This window comes from Typopeltis vanoorti, chromosome 10, assembly GCF_054136105.1.
Source record: "Typopeltis vanoorti isolate ZY-2024b chromosome 10, IOZ_Tvanoo_1.0, whole genome shotgun sequence".
Lineage (NCBI taxonomy): Eukaryota > Metazoa > Arthropoda > Arachnida > Uropygi > Thelyphonidae > Typopeltis > Typopeltis vanoorti.
In genome coordinates, this window is record NC_143558.1 from 50,188,096 (window position 1) to 50,206,799 (window position 18,704).

Sequence of the window (18,704 nt, forward strand, 5' to 3'; positions counted from 1 at the left end):
AAAGAATAGATAAGATGGCTAAAGATGTGGAAACACAACTTATTGAAAAGTTGAGATCAAGGAAATTCTCAATACAGATGGATGAATCAACTGTAAGAGATAGCGAGGCTGTATTGATGACCTATGTAAGATATATTGACAATGGTGAATTTACTGAAGAGATGTTATTCAGTGAAGCATTGAAAACCACCACTACTGCAATTGATATATACAATAAACTGAAAAATTATTTAGACGAAGCTCAAATATCAATGAAAAATATTACGTGTTGTGCTACAGATGGTACTCCTGTAATGATGGGCAAGAAACGTGGCTGTTTAAAATTAATGAAGGATGACAATCCTGAAATGTTGCTTGTGCATTGTGTTATTCACAGAGAAAATTTAGTTTCCAAAAAACTTTCACCTGTTCTAAATGAGATATTGAATTCAGTTATAAAATGTATCAACATTAACAAAGTTAATGCCAAATGTGAGCATCTCTTCAAACAATTTTGCAAGGATAAAACTGCTCACCATGTGACTACTGCTTCACAGCGAGGTGAGGTGACTGCCATGGGGGAATTTCTTGCGAATATTCATGGAACTATTTGATATTCTTAGTGAGTTTTTGAATGACAAACCTGAAACTCTTTCAAACAGTTGATGGTCAAGCATTTGTGAGTTATTTGACAGATATCTTTGAAAAGCTGAATATGTTCAATAAGCAAATGCAAGGAGCAAGTAAGACCCTTGTTGATGCAAAGGCTAAGTTATTTGGCTTCATTGCATTTCTGCAATTATGTCAAAAGAAAGTTTTAGCCAAAAAATTTGACTAATTTTATTGGCTAAATAAGTGTGAAGTAACTGATGCTGCTTATAATAAATTTAGTTTAATCCTTTATCCAAATGTGAGCAAACAAAGTTTGCACCTGAAAGTATCTTCAGGACTGGGGTAAGGTAGTACAACACCAGGGCAACTCATTGCAAAGGTGGAGCAAGCTACCAACACTCCTGTCTCAGTATCTCCTATAATGCAAAACACATCTCCTTGCAGATATGTCTAATGTTATGCATTAAGGGAAGGGCAAGGAGATGTGTTTTGCATTATAGGAGATACTGAGACAGGAGTGTTGGTATCTTGCTCCACCTTTGCAACGAGTCGCCCTGGTGTTGTACCACCTTACCCCAGTCCTGAAGATACTTTCAGGTGCAAACTTTGTTTGCTCACACTTGGATAAAGGATTAAACTAAATTTATTGTACTCTAACCAAGTGAAAAATAAACTTTCAACTGATGCTGCTATACTTGTTATTGTTGATCACCTGAGAAAAATGGTCTGTGATTTAAATGACAGTTATTCTGATTTAAAAGAAATTTATTTTCTATCTTGGATAACTCAGCCAATGTTAGTGGACCTAACTGTTGTGGCCATGCAGTATCAAGAAGAACTCTCAGAAATGCAAAATGATGAGTCTATTAGAACTTTATTCAACATAAAAGGAACAATGGCATGGCTTTGTGATGAGACAGAAACGAAATACCTACTAGTTTCAACTAGTTTTGCATGAAAATTACTGTTGCCCCCTCATATTTAGTTGAATGTGGATTTAGTGCTGTAAATGGCTTGTTACTGAAAAAAGAAGTCGTCTGGATATCACAGACCATGGGGATTTGCGATTGAAATTGATTGAAATTTTATTTAAGGTACTAAATTAGTACCTCAAATAAAAACTCTTTGCAGCAGACATCAAGCTCAAGGATCACATTAACTTGGATTTTATTTTTCCGACATGAGTTCGATTTATGTTTATAATATACAAAGTGTAACATAAAATTTATGTTCATTGAAGAAAGTCAAATTAAAAACAGTTTTGCCTATGTTCCTTTTTTATTTGAAGTACTTATTTATATTATACTTTTTCAGAACATGGCTGACTATTATGCCAGAGGGGGCATCAAAATTTTGAGGCGTTGAGGTGGGGCATGATACAAAAAAGGTTGGGAACTCTGTTTTAAAAGTTTAAAGGCAAATGTGGGTTTAGACAATATATTCCATCAAAGCCAAGTAAATATGGAATAAAAAGTTTTGATATGCTCAATTTGAAGGTATTTTACACAGGAAATCTTGAAATATATGCAGGTAAGCAGCCCGAAGGACCTTACTTGATTAGTAATAAACCAGCAGACATAATCAGGAGACTTGCAGAACCCATTTACTCTTCAGGATGTAATATTATAGCCGATAATTGGTTCACTGATATAAATCTTATCGCCGACTTGAAAAAGAAGCAACTTTGATATAGGTACTGTTCGTAAGAATAAACCCCAACTACTACCTGAATTGGTGTCTCCTAAAAAACAGGTCCGAAAAATCCAACATATTTGCTTTTGGTGCAGATTGCACACTTGTATCTCATATACCAAAAAGGGGAAAAAACGTAATTTTAGTTTTAAATATGCACTTTGATAACACTGTGAATTTAGATTTCCAAAAGCCTGACATAATAGAATATTACAATCAAACTAAGGCAGGAGTTGGCACTGTTTACCAAATGGGTACAAATAATGTAGCCAGGAACACCAGAAGATGGCCTATGGTTATATTCTACACAATTTTGAATATTGCAGGAATAAATGCTCAGACTATTCATATGCTGAACAACAATGTGAAAATATGGTGCAGAATATTTATTAGAAATCTCGTAACGCAGTTAGTGTCAGAACAAATAAAAAGGTATTCAGAAATCTCGATAGGTGTGCATAAGCCTTTACACCTGAAACTTCATCAATTCAGACACAATTTGAAGGAAATTCTAATGATGACATTGATATGGCTCCCTCAACAAACAGAAAAAGATGTTTTACGTGCTATGCATCCAAAACGAGTCACTTATCAAAATATTTTGAGTGTTGTAAAAAGTATTTATGCCTTGAGCATAGCAATATTGTTTGCGATGACTGTTATGACCATTTTGTAAATGGTCATAACAGTCCATTATTGAAAATTCTGATTAATTGATGTTAAATGCATTTGTTTAGTTTTATTTTCTTTCATTAACCATGTTTGCGTTATTTTGTAACAAAATTTTTTATTCTTTATATTTCTTTGTTCAATAATTTTTAGATTGTAACTGAAAATAAATAAACCATCATGTATTATATTTACAGTGTTTTTTTTTTAAGTTTTATCACATTTCAGCACGTGTGCTAGTAATGAATGTATCTCTCAGATACGTATGGCCTAAGCTGCAATTTTTTCGACCGCGAACTCTGCAGGGTTAAATGTCGCAGTCATATCCCCTCTCTCCCATTTATTCACAATGTTTTGCAAACTTCATTCCCTCAATCTGTCCTTCATACCCACATCCCAAAAACCAGTTATGACCTCAGTCGGTTTTCTCTGGACGCTTTCCAATATATCCTCATCACTGTGAAAACTAGAGGACCGAATCTGCACATAGTAATCCATGCAAGACCTGATCAAGGTCTCATACAATGGAACCAGAACCTCTTTATTTCTGCATGTTAAGTCCTTACATTATTGTCATTATCTGATGTGATGAATTTGCAACTTCTATGTGACCTCTGAACTTCAGATCCTTGTCCACTACTACCACACCACTTCTCCAAATTCTCTTATCTCCTCAATTTCCTCCAAAATTTCCCAAGTGTATACCTTGCATCCTATTGTTGCCTACCAAATTTCAGAACTTGACACTTTGCAACACTGAATTGACAGTTCCATACTGTAACCAGTTCATACAATCTACTCAAGTCCTCCTGTAAGGCCACAACATCTACTTGATTCCTCATCACACTCCTCAGTTTTGAGCCCACCTGATCAGTCTTAGATAATTCTTCTCACATTTAGGGTGGTACACTCAAAATTTCTAAGAAATTTTGATTGTGTCCAAAAGAGGCCACTCCACCTAAGTGACTTCTCTCTGACCTCCCTCCAGTCACTTTCTCATAGGTACACTCAATTTCTGCGTTATGCCTTTTTTTATAAGCACTCGAGTGGGGTATTTCCCCACTGAACTAGCCACTATTATTTCTTTGATCTAATAATGTAAAAACATGAGCAGCTGCTGGTAACATATATACATAGCTCAGTTCCAAATGCATCGAACTAATTTCTCATCTTCTTCCTTTAGTCCCTCTACTTCTATTCTTTGGAACACTATTCCCATTCCTAGTGAATTCAGCTCTCAGTTTAGACTCATTCTTGATCCTTAACCATTTGTCCACCCAAAGCAGTGTGTTAAGATCTTGTGATCTTTCATGTGTGAGGGATCAGTATTTTTTGGGGGGGGGGGGGACAAAAGCGCAATAAATGATAGGTGTCACCAAAACTTTCATGTAGAGACAATGTGATATAACTACTTTCTGTAGTTATACCACTACAGAATGTCTTCACTATACTTGAACTATTGTGAAAAAAAATTTAGTCACCTGGATTTTGTAGTGATAAGGAAACTGGAGTTATCCAGAAAAAAAGTAACTAAAAAGAGCATTAGGACTCTAGAAGGTTGGTTATTCAAAGATGCTGAGGGAATCTAAATTGCAGTGATGTGCAGTTTTCATTTCCTCAACCTTGGAAGAACAGAATGGTTCATTTCATACCAAGTGAAACTTCATGCAAAAGGTTAGATTGTACTTATTACACTTTTAAACATGTTATGTTTAACATATCTGTTAATTGCACTTTTTAATTTTTTCTTCATTTTCAAATTTATGAATATTTTAATGTGTCCATATATGTTCTTTTAGAAACTTTTTGGATGAATCCCCAGTATCGTGTTGTTTTAGAAGATATTGATGATGATGATGATGATGATCTGTGTACCATGATTGTTGCCTTAATGCAAAAGAACAGAAGATGCCAAAGAAAGATGGGACAAGACTGTTTAACAATAGGATATGCTCTTTATCATGTTAGTAGTTGATGCATTAGATATTTTTGTAATTAGTTAACTATTAATCTTAAAAGTAATTATTTTGTTCAGTACATTAGTGATCTTACATGCTAAGGTAAATGAAAAAAAAAAAAGATGTAATATGACTGTTGTCATAGTATGATTCTGTAATCTGAATTTCAGAAATCACAGAAGTTATTAATTACTGTAATGCAAACCACAAGTTATATTATATCATATATATGATATAACTCCCCTCTTCCTCCTCTCCACCAGACTCTGCAAATTACATCTTCTCAATCTTTCCTCATACTCAACATTCCAGAGGTCAGAAACTACCTTAGTCAGTCACCTTTGGATCCTTTCCAACATCTCTTCATCCTTCTGAAAACCTGATGACCAAATCTGGGCACAATAGTCCATGTGTGGCCTAATCAAAGCCTTATACAACGGAACAAGAATCTCCCTACTTCTACACATCAGTGCCTCCGCATCATTCCCAGAAGCCTTTGTGTTGTCTTCACAATTTTGGCGATGTGTCCCCTAAATTTTAGATCCTTATCCACTATCACCCCCAGATCTCTTATTTCCTCTACCTCCAACAATATATTCTCACCAAGCATAAATTCTGCATCCCATCTTTGTTTTCCAAATTTTAAAACCTTACATTTTGCAACATTGAACTTACATCTCCATTTCCATGCTCAGTCACTCAATTTATTCAAGTCTTCTTGCAAGGCCACAACATCTTCACTACTCTTGATGATTCGTCTCAACTTTGCATCATCCGCAAACAACTGAATATCTCCATCCAAATCTTCACCAATATCATTAATATACAAGTTAAATAGTAATGGCCCTAAAACAGACCCCTGAGGCACTCCACTAGTGACTTTCCTTTTCCTGGATATCGCACCCCCATACACAACTTGTTGATACCTATCAGATAGCCAGTCTCCAATCCAATGCACTAATCTAATATCCAAACCCATCTGCTCTAGTTTGACTGTCAACTTATCATGAGGTACTCTATCAAAAGCTTTTGCAAAATCCAAGTATATTATTGTGTATCCTTCTCCTCTGTCCAAGGAAGCAGTCACTTTATTGTAATAAGTAAGTAGATTACTAAAACATGACCTCCCTTTAGCAAATCCATGCTGTCCATCAAAGATTATACCATTGTTGTCTACCCAACTCTGGATCCTAGTTCTCACAAGCTTCTCCAACAACTTAACTGCAACATCTGACACACAGATAGGCCTATAGTTTGATGCTTGAGTTCGATCACCTCCTTTATGAAGTGGCACAATCTTGCCCTCCTTCCACTCCTTAGGAACTTGACCAAGTGCAAGACTCATATTAAAAAAATATGTCAAGGCAGGTGTCAACTCTCTGGCACTTTCCTTCAGAATATGTGGTGATATATTATCAAGTCCCACAGCCTTATTTACATCTAGTTTACTCAACTCCCCAAACACCAATTATCTTATTGTGTATTGATCGTTAGATCAAGTTTTGTCTGTTTTTGCTATCTTTTATGATTCTTATTTCAAAACTTAGTAAGCTGAGTTTTAAATGATGAATCAGGAGTTGCTGAGAACTTATTCTTCAGTGTATTCACATATATTTCTTGTATTTCTTTTTGAAATCAATCACTGAGAAATTTGGCCACCCATTCACCACTCTAAAAAAAAAAAAAAAAAAAAAACTAGTCTCTCATACCTTTCTAACCATCTAACATAATTTCCAGGGGTGACTCTTTATTCTTACCCTTCTTGTCATGTATCAAAAATTTCTTCTACACCAATTTTGTAAAATGCTTTTGGGAAGTTATCTGTTTGCATCCTATCCCTTTTTTCTTCTATCAATTAAACTTTGTAATATAAACCTTCAATCTGTCTTCACAGAGAGCATTCCATAAGCCTGCCTTCCATCTTGGTGACCTACCTCTAAATACCCTTCATCACTTCATCTCCAAGAAATTCTGGTGGCTAGATCTGTGTGCATTTCCAGATGTAGCTATATATATATATATATATCTCCATTAGCCTTATAATGACCAGACATAAGGAAACAAGCAGAAATAAAGATGATAATAACTCCTTATATCATTTAAAATATAAAGAGCCATTAGGCTTCGTTTTGGCGATGTAAATATTATTTAAATTAAGGGGATATTAAATCCCACATTGTTTTAAAACTGAATAAGAAACTCAAAGATCAGAATCAAAGAGTTTCATGCCGAATATAGTAACTATAAAAGTATCGACAACTACTAGCGTAAGCTAAAGCACATAGTCCCAGTATGTAGTACAAACTAAGGCAACTCGTAGCAAAGGTGGAGAAAGTTCTGATCACTATTCTTAGTATTTTCCATAATGTAAAATAAAACCCATCTCCTAGGAGATGTATGATGTTATACATTATGGTGGGAGGTCACTGCCCAGACCGGTTTCAATCTTTATTGAGATCTCATCAGTGAGTAGCTAGACAAAAATAATACTAAGGGTATAGTGAAAAGAACTTATATGCTCTGCTATACGAGTTGTCAAAAAGGTGCACCCATAAATTATTTAAAATATAAAGAGCCATTAGGCTTCATTTCGGCGATGTAAACATTATTTAAATTAAGGGGATATTAAATCCCACATTGTTTTAAAACCAAATAAGAAACTCAAAGATCAGAATCAAAGAGTTTCATGCCGAATATAGTAACTATGAAAGTATCGGCGACTACTAGCGTAAGCTAAAGTACATCGTCCTTATATACTCTGCTATACGAGTTTGACAACTCGTATAGCAAAGTATATAAGTTCTTTTTTTACTATACCCTTGGTATTATTTTGTTCTAGCTACTCACTGATGAGATCTCAATAAAGATCACAACCGGTCTGGGTAGTGACCTCCCACCATAATGTAATAACATCATACATCTCCTAGGAGATGGGTTTTACATTATGGAAAATACTAAGAATAGCAATCAGAACTTTCTCCACCTTTGCTATGAGTTGCCCTAGTTTGTACTATGTACTTGGACTATCTGCTTTAGCTTACACTAGTAGTCGCCGATACTTTTATAGTTACTATATTCGGCATGAAACTTTGATTCCGATCTTTGAGTTTCTTATTCGGTTTGAAAACAATGTGGGATTTAATATTCCCTTAATTTAAATAACTCCTTATATCTACTTGTTAGTGTGTTCTTCAGCATCCAGGTGCTGATTAGCTGTTTGGCTATTTTTTCAGTATGTTTTTAAACTTCCATTTTCTGCCCACAGTCACCCTCAAATCCAGAGCCTCATCAGTTTCTTACATTTTAGTTCCATCAGTGTAGTACACAGCTTGCAATCTCCTCATATCACAGTAATAACCCTATAATTTTCCAAATTGAACAGGCAATCGTTTTCCTTTTCCCTGATCTACTTCAGTCATCCTTCTGGATCTCCATATCACCTTTGTTGTTAGCATTGGACCACCATGGAGTCAAAGACTAATCACAAGAGGTCCCCCACTCACACATGATTAATGGTTGTTGAAAGTATTTTACCTTGGGTATAATAAATGTTAAAGATACCAAGCTATTTTAAACTTGGTTTTACTCCATTTCCCAAGTAAGCAAACAGACAAACAAGTCAAGTTTGCCTGCAAGTGTTGCAAGTCTGGCTGACCCTGCACGTAGTGCAAGACCAAGGCAACTCATGGTAAAAGTAGAATAAGCTCTGATCACTAATCTTAATATTTACCCATAATGCAAAGCACATCTCCTGGAGGAGATGTATGATGCTTTGTATTAAAGGCAAGGGGCCACTACCCAGACCGGTTTTGACCTTTATTGAGGTGTATTTAAGTATTTAAGTAAAGACCTCTCTAAAAATTAGGACGATCCCTAGACCACTCCATAGTGGCCGAAAGACCGTCCAACTCAGCGTTGTTCCACTCAGTGACAGGCTAACCCCGTCACCAAGAAGAACTTCTCAGCATTGGCCGTACCCAGTGGCAGGCTCACCCCACCACCAGCCAGAGCCATAATCTCAGCGGTGGCCCTACTCAGAGACAAGCAAAAACCTATCCCCAAGCAGAGCCTCTCAAGGCCAGCCCCCACCAGTTCCGACCCCTATCGAGATCTCATCAGTGGGAGCCAGGCTAGAAATATCAAGATTTTAGTAATACAGAGCTTATAAGTATTTTACCAGAACAAGTTACCATAAGGTGTTTTAACCTTATTAAATAAAAATCTCAGGAGGAGATATAAATGTTGAAAGTATTTTACCTTGGGTATAATAAATGTTAAAGATACCAGGCTATTTTAAACCTGGTTTTACTCCATTTCCCAAGTAAGCAAACAGACAAACAAGTCAAATTTGCCTGCAAGTGTTGCAAGTCTAGCAGACTCTGCACGTAGTGCAAGACCAAGGCAACTCATGATAAAATTAGAATAAGCTCTGATCACTAATCTTAATGTTTGTCTGTTTGCTTACTTGGGAAATGGAGTAAAACTATGTTTAAAATAGCTTGGTATCTTTAACATTTATTATACTCAAGGTAAAATACTTTCAACATTTATATCTCCTCCTGAGATTTTTATTTAATAAGGTTAAATAAAACACCTTATGGTAACTTGTTCTGGTAAAATACTTATAAGCTCTGTATTACTAAAATCTTGGTATTTCTAGCCTGGCTGCCACTGATGAGACCTCAATAAAGGTCGAAACCGGTGGGGGCTATTATGAGTTCACTCTCTTAAGGTTTTTGCCTTAAGGGAGCAATTTGAGTCTCCGGGGAAAGTGTTCTCCGGCATGGCCCGCTGAGGGGTTTTGTCGGTGAATGCTTTTCTTCGGAATTTGAGCGGTTCTGCTCGGTGGTGGCATGTGGGTGGAAGGCCATCACTGAGTGGAGCCAATGCTGAGATGGACGGTCTTTCACCCACGATTGAGTGGCCTAGGGATCGTCCGAATTTTTAGAGACGGCTTTACTTATTCATAAGGTCGAAACCGGTCTGGGTAGTGCCCCCCCTTGCCTTTAATACATAGCATCATACATCTCCCCAAGGAGATGGGCTGTGCATTAAGGGTAAATATTAAGAATAGTGATATTCTTAATATCAGTGATCTAGTAACTAGTGATAAGAATAAGAGTTGCCTGGTGTTGTACTACCTTACCTCAGTCCTGAAGATATTTTCAGGCGCAAACTTTGTTTGCTCACACTTAGATAAAGGATTAAACTAAATTTATTATATTATCAGAATGAAATGTTAATTTAAGGAAATTCAACTCCTGTTGTAAAAACTTCTGTAGAGTAATGAGTGTAACTAAGTCGATTGCACCTGACTTTGAATAGTTCAGTGATCACACAGAGAATAGATGTATTTCTATGTTGGTTTTTCTTTCTGTAGACAGAGAATTGAAGGCTGCCATTAAGTTATCTTAAGTATGAGAAGAGATGTCTAATCTCTGTAAGTCTCAGTTGTGATGTTTGTCTTCCTTCCTATGTTTTCTTAAGACAGCCTATAACTATTATCCTATGTAAAGTAAAAGTGAGGCCACAAGAGTTTACCAAATAAACTCTTGTCACCTCACTTTGGACATACTTTGACATACATCACTTTTTTATGTGTGTGCATGGTGAGGACACATGTTTCCTTACTAAAGTAGAAGAAAGAACACAAAAAATACAAAAAGAATGGAGATAGTCTGCTTTTTGGAAAACCAAAAAGCAGACTATCTCAACATGCCATAGAGAAAGACCACTTCATAAGATGGAAGAAAGCCAGGCTACTTTACAAATCCCATTTCAAATCAGAGAGAGAGAGAGAGAGACAGGAAACACCACAGAGAGCACCACTGTTGCTCTCCACACATGTGACCGCCCTTGTTATTGTGGTCGCTTTAGTTTCTGTCTTCACTGAGTTTGGTAGTGTTAAATTACTGCTGATAATGCTAGCTTAAGCTAGCAAAACATTGGCTATAAATAATTATCAAATTATTTATTTACATCCCATTGTCTACGTAGTTTTCTTTTCTGTTCCAGCCTCTCTGTATAAGTAGTCTAGGTGTGAGGATACTTCATGTGCACACTTTATTTGCTTATATTTGTTTAAAAAATTAAACAAGAATATAATTTCTTGTCAAATATAATTTATTTTATAACTAAGTGAAAAAACTTTCTGTTATTAATTAATATTGGCTACCAAACCAACAAAAATTTAAAGTTTTTTGATGCATGTTTAAGGTAATAATTTAATTTTGCAATGCAAACTATATTATTAAAAATATTTTACACTATGCCATTACATGGCTATAACAATTCCAGTATGAAAAACATCATCAAATTCTTGACATGTACCCTCAAGGGGTGTACAGGATATGATAATACTACATGAAAAATTTACATCATTACTAACTTCCTATTTACAATTTTCTTCCAAATCAGTCTATTACTTGTCAAGACTCCAATATTATCATTATCAGATCTTATATTTCTATCATCTAAAGCACATTGTACCGTATCAATCCACCTATATCTTGGTCTTCCTCTAGGTCGTTTTCCTGCCAACCTGGCAGAGAACACTTGTTTTGCTAATCTTTTCTCGCCCATAAGACATTCTTCTCCAAAATTAAATATATAATCCTGATATATAAAAAGGTTGAACATCACCTTTTTTTTTATCTAAAGAAGGTTTGATTTCAGAATAAATTATCTTTATATTGCACATCCAACACATATGTGAAAAATTTACCATTAATTTCCATATTTCATTATTGAAATCTTGTTAAGTAAAGGAGCTGCTGGAGATATATTAAGAATTTTGTTGATTGTCTTGGGCTCATAAGTATAGAGGGCAAGAGTATGCCTCAGGTGGCACAGCTCTTAATTCTTGTTAATTGACATAGTGGAAATATTGTATACTCTATCTCATAATGTTTTAACCATGTCTGTCTTTTCTAATGGATAATGATATTTATATCATGTAAAAATCTCCCAGTTATGGTAGGTTTTCAGTATACGGAAAAGGTCAATCTTTTTTTCTTCTTTGTTTACTTCAACAAGGATACCAAGGAATAGTAACATTTTGCGGTCTTCCAGTTTAAGAGTGAATTTTATGTTGAGATGCAAGTTGTTATGATAATCTTTAAATTAAATTAAGTCATCCATTGTTCCTGACTCAAAAATGAAAATATCAATGTAATTTAACCAAGTTTTTGGTTTCTTGTGATAGCTTGGAATGGAATGTCTGGAATGGAAAATTTGAAATTTTCCATTCCGGACAGCATAAATCAGGTATGCTGTCTGGTGTATAATACAACTAACACAGGCCATCAAATAGTTTGGCAAGAAACAAAAATGCTACATATTGATCATAATTGTTTTACAAGAAACTTCAAGGATACCTCTGAAATGCTGCAGTTTTCCACACAATGTAACCAAAAATAAAGCTTAATCCTACACCAAGTTTGGTCTACTTTCATTAAAAATCTAATGACTGCAGACCGAGCCTGCTACATCTAATTAAGACAGTAATTCGTTTAAAGTTTTTTATTCTGGTTACTTGTTTGTATGCACTTGTGAAAGTTCTGATAACATCTAATATGTGTAATTAATTGTTTCTAGTCTTTTTGTGTGTGTAATGTTTGTTAGTACCCCTGATGATGTGAGTCTGATGACTTACAAAACTTGTAGAATTATATTTGTTTGTTTTTTTTAAACTCATTATTTGTCTAAAAATATGTGGTCTCAATACCAGAAACTTTCTACAGAACAGCTAAGTATTTCTATATGTACTTACATGAAGTAAGTTTAAGTTTCCGTCTTTAATAATTTTTTACAAATGGAATGAAAGATGACTGGGAGTAGCAGACTTGCTGAGTATGTTCAACTGCAAATGGATGTGGAGTAGTTGTTGCTTGAGTTTCTGTAGATCTGGCAGAAATGTGAGGCATAAAGGATGCTAGTTCTGCTGATCAGTGGCCATGGTCTTCTATGAGAAAGTGGCTGAAGAGAGTCTGTAAGAGATGTCATTAATCAACTTAACTGCTCTTCTCTGAACAGCATGAAGAATTTTTAAGTAAGTCTTAGGTGTATTGCCCCAAACATGAGAGCAGTATTCCAAGATTAGTGTGATTTGGGATTTATACAGAGTAAGTAAATGGTCAGAAGAGAAGTATTTGCCTCAAGTGGAAAATGATGCCACATTTTTTGGAAGCTGATGATGCTATAGAAGCAATATGATTATGCAAGGAAAGGTTTGGAGTAAGTCTGAAAAGATTACACTTTTAAAATTAGTATTGCTATTTTGGCATGGCACCATGCAGAATTTCCAGTATGCATAAACCTTCACTGTATAAATGTTTTCTTTGAATATCTGTATAAACATGTCTGTTCTGTTTTCAATTCTGTGCTTCATTTCAAGAATCATTGACACAGAGATATTATTAGTATTATTATTATTATTATCATTAGCATCATTATTAACATCAGACCTCAATGGACTCATTGGAGGAGGTTCACACTCATGCAAAAAGATCATCTAACTATGCCTTAAACCCCTTCTTCTCATTATTATTTCTTATTATTACTTGTATTTTATTAATAATAATCCCCCAAAGGAACACAGCCTTGTCGTTGTGGTGGTGGGGCTTGCATGCTTCAGTGATGTTGAGAGCTATTCTGGCAGTAGCATAGCTACCAGCAGGGCCGCCCTTGTCAGACAGGTCTCAACTGAGGAGCCAAACTAACAGTGTTCCATTCCCTCATCTTAATGGTGAAAAGGAAGAAGAGATCCATACCATATCAGTTGACGCCCGGGTCATCAAGGACTGCGTCAGATGTTGGGGATCTGGGCATCAGGTGACAAGTGGGCTACAGGACCCAGTCCTCCTTGCTGGGCAATCAGGGTAGGAAGCTGAAAAGTGACTGGAAGAAACCAAACATAAAAAATGGACTATAGAAGAAAACAGAGAAGTTATGAAATGTTTTTAACAGATCAACATCAGAAAAACGAGGTTTCAGAAAGTGTATGTATTTAATTTGGAAATAAAAATTCCCAGAATCTGCAATAACAGAATAAAGACTTATGGACTAAATGCATTTCATTTTCTGTAACAAAATATTTACTGAACTTGAGCTGCAATAGTTACGTAATAAACAAACAACTCCAGTAACAGCAAATCATCAGGAGGTAGCTATATCAAACATTGGAATTCAACTCAGTAAACATCAAGCTGACGACATACCTCAGAATGTTTTGACAGAAGTGCAGTGTAAAATGAAGTCAGGGATATTGGAACATATGAACTCCATAAATGACCATATAAGACTACCACCATGATATACTATCACAACCGATAGTATAAATGAAACAAATCAGCTCCTGTACAGCACAGCCTATATCATTACAGTGAAGCTTGGTTGCAAACCACAAGAGCAGAAGCCAAGGATGAAACAATCTATACCATGGAAAATTCAGTTGGAACAAAAAGTCAACAAACTTCAAGCTGATCTGAGCAACTTAAAGAGTTCTAAAGAAGAACGGCTGAAAAATAATAACATCAAAAACAAACTGGTTAACACACATAATTTGGCCAAGAAAACAATTGCTTAAGTTATTGAAGAGCAAAAACAAAGAATTATAGTGACTGCACAGAAAATTAAAAGATATGAGGCAAGAATAAACCAATATGTGCAAAATATGCAATTTCGACAGAACCAACGTCAGTTCTTTCAGTCTCTCCAGAGAAATACAAATGCAAACAATCATTCACCAAAAAAAGAAGAAACATTCAAATTTTGGAATTCAATCTGGGATAATCCTATTGAACACAACAAGGATGCCTCATGGATTAAGGAAATAGAATCAGAAATGAAACAAAAACAAATGTAAAATGTCATTATCACTAAAGAAATGGTCAGTGCACAAGCTAGAGAATTAAAAAAATTGGAGTGCACCTGGCAAAGATGAACTACATGAATTTTGGTTAACACATCTAACCTGTCTACATGATTAAATGGCAGAACAATTTAATTATTTGTTGCAGCCAGGCTCAGTGGAAGACTGGATGATATTTGGGCGCACTTTTCTCTTCATGAAAGATGGGTGCAGACCCAAGTAACTATCGTCCAATAACATGCCTACCAACTATGCTTAAGCTGATCACTGCAATCATAGCAAATTCCATATACCACTACTTATCAGATAATCAGATTTATCTGATTAAACAAAAAGGCAATTTTCAAAAATCTAGAGGAACAAAAGACCAGATCCTTATTAATAAAAATGATTCTCAGAAATTAAAAAGATGAAAAACTAACTTAAACATGGCATGGATAGACTACAAGAAAGCATTCAATTCCCTCCCACACTCCTGGATCCTAAAATCACTACAAATATTTGGAATTAGCAAAAACATATGTTAGTTTCTGGCTGCTGATATGAAATCATGGACAATAATGTTAATAGTGAATAATGAATGATTCGGAGATATCAGCATTAAACATGGAATTTTCCAAGGTGATTCCTTGTCAGCATTGCTCTTCAACATTTCTTTGATACCTTTGTCTATGATTCTGAAGAAAACTAAACTTGGATATGAAATTCCTAAATGTAATATTAAAATATCCCATCTGTTGTATATGGATGACTTGAAGTTATATGGAAAATCGGCCCAGCAAATAGACTCTTCATTGAACACAGTTTGTATTTTCAGTGATGACATCAAAATGAAATTTGGGTTAGATAAATGTGCAATTTTATCTATTAAACGAGGAAAAATTAATGACACTAGCAATTTTAATTTTGATCAAGAGAAATATATAAAAGCAATTTCAGCTGACAAACACTATAAAAACCTAGGAATATTAGAAGTCAATGATATTCTCCACTCGAAAGTTAAACAACAGGCAGCATCAGAATACATCAAAAGAGTTAGAAATATTTTGAAAACAAAACTAAATGGATTAAACACAATTAGAGCAGTGAATTCTTGGGCTATACTAGTTATACGATACACAGCTGGCATAATAGATTGGGCAAAAGAAGACCTGGACAAACTGGAGTGCAAAACTAGAAAAGTAATGACTATGCATCATGCATTACATCCACGAAGTGATGTTGACCGGTTGTACTTACCGAGGAGAATAGGTGGATGGAATCTGCTGCAAGTGAGACAGACTGTTTAAGAAGAGGAAATTAGTTTAAGATGTTACATCAACAATAGCTCTGAGCCAATGCTTCAAGCAATTACAAAGGAGGGTCTTCTAAAAGCAACAGGAAACAAATGCGATTACAAAAAGGAACAACAAAATAACAGATACGTGCGCTGGAAAAATAAACCCTTGCATGGCCAATTTCTTTGAGATACTGAGGACAAAATTGACATGAGCAAGACGTGGCAATGGCTACAATACGGATACATTAAAAAAGAAACAGAAGGATTTATTCTAGCAGCTCAAGAATAGGCATTACAAACGAATGCGATGAAAGCAAAAATTTTGAATATCAATAATAACAGCAAATGCAGATTATGCAATCAGAAAGATGAGACTGTAGAACACTAATCAGTGCCTGCAGCAAAATAGCTCAAACTGACTATAAATACCACCATGATCAAGTGGCCAAAATAATTCATTGGAATCTATGCAAAAAATATGGCTTTCCTACTTCTGATGACTGGTGGCAGCATAAAATAGAGACAGTATTGGAAAACGAAACAGCAAACATTCTCTGGGACTTTCGAATACAAACTGATTGGCATTTGGAACACAATAGACTTGACATCACAATTATCGAACATCGACAGGTTTGGATTATTGATATAGCAGTACCCAGTGATAACAACATTAACAACAAAGAACTGGAAAAAATTACTAAATATTGAGATCTGGCAATCGAAGTTGGCCAGTTGTGGCTTAAACACACCGAAGTCATCCCAATTGTTATTTATTGGTGCAGCTTCAAAGAAGCTATCCAACTATTTACAGCAGTTAAACATCAATGAAGTGACCCCATATGACCTACAAAAATACAGCATTACTTGGAACAGTTCATATTTTATGACACTACCTGATGGACTATTCTTAAATTCTTGGGTAGAATCTGAATTGTTCTGTATCACCAGTCAAATTTTTGTTTATACGATATCTTGTTTTGACTGTGTATCAATTATGTGGATAATAATAATAATTTCTTATTATAACTTTATTATTACAGTTTCTTCTTTACTGTCACACAGAAATATTCTTATTATACAGGTTTCTCCATGGAGTCAGAAGACTCATCATGAACTACTATGCACTACTTCACATGGTGCCTTAGCCATGTAGTAACCGAAATAAAAAACAGAAACTGTTTAGTTGAAGAGCAGTTTAAAACTTGGAATATCTTTCCATGGAAGCAGTTTTATTTGTGTGTGTGTGTGTGTGTGTGAGAGAGAGAGAAGGAGAAAGAGAGATTAAGAAATTCAGTATTTGACATAATGTTTTACTGCTTTGTAGCTGAAAGATCCAGAAACTGCACCAAAGCCTTTGCCCAAAGAGTTTTTTAAATATAATGCATCTGTTGCACGTTCACCAACATTCATTAATCTGAGAGAGATAAGTTGTCGTTTTAAGTTACCACCTGGAACTTACTGCATTGTTCCTTCAACTTTTGATCCAGAAGAGGATGGCGAGTTTGTTCTCAGAGTATTTACGGAGAAGAAAAACGTAATGAGGTAAATAGAAATTTGACTTAGAATTGCTGAAATGTATATTTAACTATTAATATTTTTTGGAATTCAAATTAAAATGCTTAACATACCATACACGATAAATGACATGTACCATCATCCTTAGCAACAGCCTTTCCAGAAAACAAATTAGTATTGCATTTTTGCAATATTTCTTTCTCAATTGTATAATGACAATTGTTTGAATATTGTAACATATCTCTAGTTATCTTTAGCTATTATAATGAAGTGGAAACATTTTCTTTACCAAAATTCAGATTTATTTATTTATTTAGCATGATGGCACATTGGCCATGAGGCCCATATAGGCAAGTATGGTGCAATCTTATGAAACTGATATAATGTAATTGGTTGTAATATACAGCATGCTGAAAAGAAAAAAAAGTACTGAATAACTACAACAATATATCTTATGGGGTAAATGGTTTTATTAACAATGAAATATACGTTTACACATGATGATATGTACATTATTATTATTATTATTATTATTATGGGCAACTCCAGGGAGTCATTAGACTCATTGAGGGAGGCCCCAAATCATATTCATCACAACTATTCGACATTCATACAGTATCGATCATACCTCTCCTTAAACTCATTCACTGTCACAGCATCCACCACAGACTCTGGGAGCGCATTCCACTCATTCACCACTCTAAAAGTAAAGAACCCAGCTCTAACACCTTTACTAATCACACTTTTGCCCAGTTTCCATGGATGTCCCCTAGTCCTCTCACAACCAGCCCTGTTCTCAAAAATATCTTCTGAATTAATTTTATAGAAACCCTTCAGTAATTTGAATGTCTCAATCATTGTCTCCCCTCCTCCGCCTATCAACCAATTTTTGCAACCCACAAATCCTCAACCTGTTCTCATAAGGTTCATTCCACAGACCTGCTATCATCTTGGTCACTCGCCTCTGGATCCTCTCCACCAAGAAGAAACCTAGGTGACCAAATCTGGGCACAGTAGTCTAGATGGGGTCTTATCAAGGCTCGATACAGAGGAACAATAACCTGCTTGTCCATGTATTCTTCAGTAACCAAGTGATTTGATGAGCTGATTTGGCCACTTTTGCAATGTG

General features: G+C 35.4%; 1 protein-coding gene across 1 annotated transcript in view; it reads left to right on the forward strand.

Moving 5' to 3' along the window:
* The window catches only part of LOC150102409 (calpain-B-like), a 913,019-nt gene that overhangs the window by 760,726 nt on the left and 133,589 nt on the right, over positions 1-18,704 (forward strand). The window contains exons 13-14 of the mRNA XM_090399770.1: positions 4,752-4,915; positions 17,385-17,602. Of these exons, the coding sequence (XP_090255896.1) occupies positions 4,752-4,915; positions 17,385-17,602 (382 nt within the window). The remainder of the gene's footprint in view (positions 1-4,751; positions 4,916-17,384; positions 17,603-18,704) is intronic.